Source organism: Penaeus chinensis, chromosome 26, assembly GCF_019202785.1.
Source record: "Penaeus chinensis breed Huanghai No. 1 chromosome 26, ASM1920278v2, whole genome shotgun sequence".
NCBI classification, from domain to species: domain Eukaryota; kingdom Metazoa; phylum Arthropoda; class Malacostraca; order Decapoda; family Penaeidae; genus Penaeus; species Penaeus chinensis.
Genome location: NC_061844.1, coordinates 5,589,559 through 5,592,092, shown reverse-complemented (window position 1 = coordinate 5,592,092; position 2,534 = coordinate 5,589,559). Strand labels below are relative to the sequence as shown.

General features: G+C 38.2%; 1 protein-coding gene across 1 annotated transcript in view; it reads left to right on the top strand.

The window, feature by feature from the left end:
• The first annotated feature begins 400 nt into the window (after positions 1–400).
• The window catches only part of LOC125038986 (F-actin-uncapping protein LRRC16A-like), a 111,876-nt gene continuing 109,742 nt past the window's right edge, over positions 401–2,534 (top strand). The window contains exons 1-2 of the mRNA XM_047632704.1: positions 401–437; positions 1,036–1,138. Of these exons, the coding sequence (XP_047488660.1) occupies positions 401–437; positions 1,036–1,138 (140 nt within the window). The remainder of the gene's footprint in view (positions 438–1,035; positions 1,139–2,534) is intronic.

The window sequence follows — 2,534 nt, the reverse complement described above, 5'->3', positions numbered from 1 at the left end:
TGTGTGTGTGTGTGTGTGTGTGTGTGTGTGTGTGTGTGTGTGTGTGTGTGTGTGTGTGTGGGCGTGTGGGCGTGTGTCTATATATATACATTATATATAGACACACGTTTATGTATGTATGTATATGTACATATGTATACATCTATACGTATGCACGAGTATGTATGATGTATAGACCAGGGAAATCAATCACCTTGTTTATAAACATTTATCAGTGTCAGAATTCCGCATCTAAAAATAAGAATACTTAAGTTTTTTCATCCTTTATCAAACCTTGTTGAAAGTGCTTAATCTTATCACAAGATACGAGTATTTCATTATTCTGACCATTAGCTAGTCAGACTGCGATATACGCAATGGACTGACAGCACACGCCCAGCTGACCCCATTCATTTACAACATGGACATGGAGGTCTTGGATTTGAAGGCAGTGAAAGGTGAGCGACACACCAGCGGATTTTTTGAAAGAGAGATTCGTTATTTGGGATCTCATGTTCTTTTTGCAGCGAGGGTTGTCTCGTTCATTGTCATGCGGGATGCATTCATGAGCTGGGTTTCTTCAACCCTTCCTCTGTGGACGAAATGCAACCGTTATACCCGTGTGGTATTTGGAAGTGTGGTGTTTTTGTATTTTATATTTTGTCATAAGGTGATTGAGGATGATAATTGCGATGACTAGGGGACAGGAGATGAGAGACAGTCATTTTATTGTGATTCATTCTTTTACACCACTTATATCGGCCGCCATACACTGGTGCCACGTCTTACTCACACCTTCTTTGCGAAATATACCGTAAACTAGCCAATATAAAGATAATATTGTAAACAAATCTTGCTATTCATTATAATTTTGCACTTAAAACCAAAAACGAATAAATACAACCCTCCGGAAATTGAAAGTAGGCTGAGAGACATGGCAACGCCGCGAGGAGGAGATGTGACGTCACAAACATGGAGTAGTGAGGGAGACACTCCTATTCGAGGTGCTCTCCAATTTTACCGCTTTTTAACGCCAATTATTCCCCTACAACGAAGTGATACATATCCCCAGCGGTGTAGAATGTCGTGATACAACACCTGTGGCCCGGATAGAGCAGCAAGATGAGTGGGAGGAACATAATCACGCGGGAACTGAGTGGTAAGGCTTTAAATGGTGGAGTTGAAATGTAAACAAGACGTTCCAAAGAGGCCAAGGGAGAGGAGTTTACCTGTCGTTGGTTGCAATTACCTGTGATTGATTGGCTGAGGCTTGGCTCTTAGGACACCTGTGATGCGAAGGAGTCGGGAGGAAGAAGGAATTGGGGGAATGAGGGATGGAAAGAGGCTGAGAAGTGGGAGGGATAAGACGAGGGATAAAACTCATAAATTTCGATTTTTGAAATTGTTCCTCTTTCTCCTTTATTATACTATCTTTCTGTTCCTTTTTAAAGTATTTAATTTCTCAATATTTCGTTATCCTGACCTCAGATTCTTACCTAATCTCTCGGTTTCTAGTCACTTGTTGCATGATTCAGGTTTATGGGAGGGAGAGAGAATAGGATAATAATCCTTCGATATCCTATTCCCTTGTCTATTAATTTCCTTCATTTCTCATTCTTCTTCATTTATTACCTCCTCCTTTTGTTCCTCTCCCCATAGTGTTTGACAGTTGCTTCTTATTGCTTTGTAATGTTGTTATCAGATCTGTCATGTTACTGATCTTGTGTAGATAAATCACAGGTATTCGGTAGGTGCCCTTTGTATTTTATGTTAATAGAAAATGTATTAAGTGCAATTTACACTTTATTTGAAGTTGGGAAGTCAGGTATGGTGTTGTCTTGCTAGTGTCCTTTTGAGCTAACACTAGGTTGTTCCTCAGGAGAATTGTTATTCAGTCTAATTAAATATTTTGTGATTGGTTGAAGTATATGTAGTTAAAGTTTCCTCATTATTTTATATGCCATTACATCGTAAAATGGTTGTTGTTGTTGTTGTTGTTGTTGTCAGTGCTTTTGGTTTGAAGGAAGTGCATTGCTGAAAGTTGTGTACAGTTTATTTTGGTTTTCAAGTATAGTGAAGAGGAAATTGGAAATTTAATTCTTTCAATTAAGAAGTCTTTTTAGATCTCTCTGTCTTGATACCAGGTATATGCATTTTTTTTAAAGGATTACATCCTTTCATTTTAGTTAGGAACAGGTGTTTTGGCATTACATCATAAATGGGGAGAGGTAAAGTATTGTTAAGGAGTGATGTAAAGTTTTATTATTTTTATTAGCCCAATTGTGAAAGAAAACAAAACAGATGACTATAATTTTGGAAGGAAGAAGAAAGGGGATTTTTTTGTGATTTGGTTTCCAAATGCCATGAGTCACTATGCACTCAGGTGGTTGCTGTTTGACAAATGACAGGAAATGATTCTGAGATTGTCATGCGGGAATATTGTAAATGCAGGTTGACATCAAGTGCGAACACCACAATATTTCTCAAGTTAATGTCACATGCTATCTCTCAGTTTAGAGTTGAAAGCCAAAAGTCTCTTTTAAGGGACTTACAGA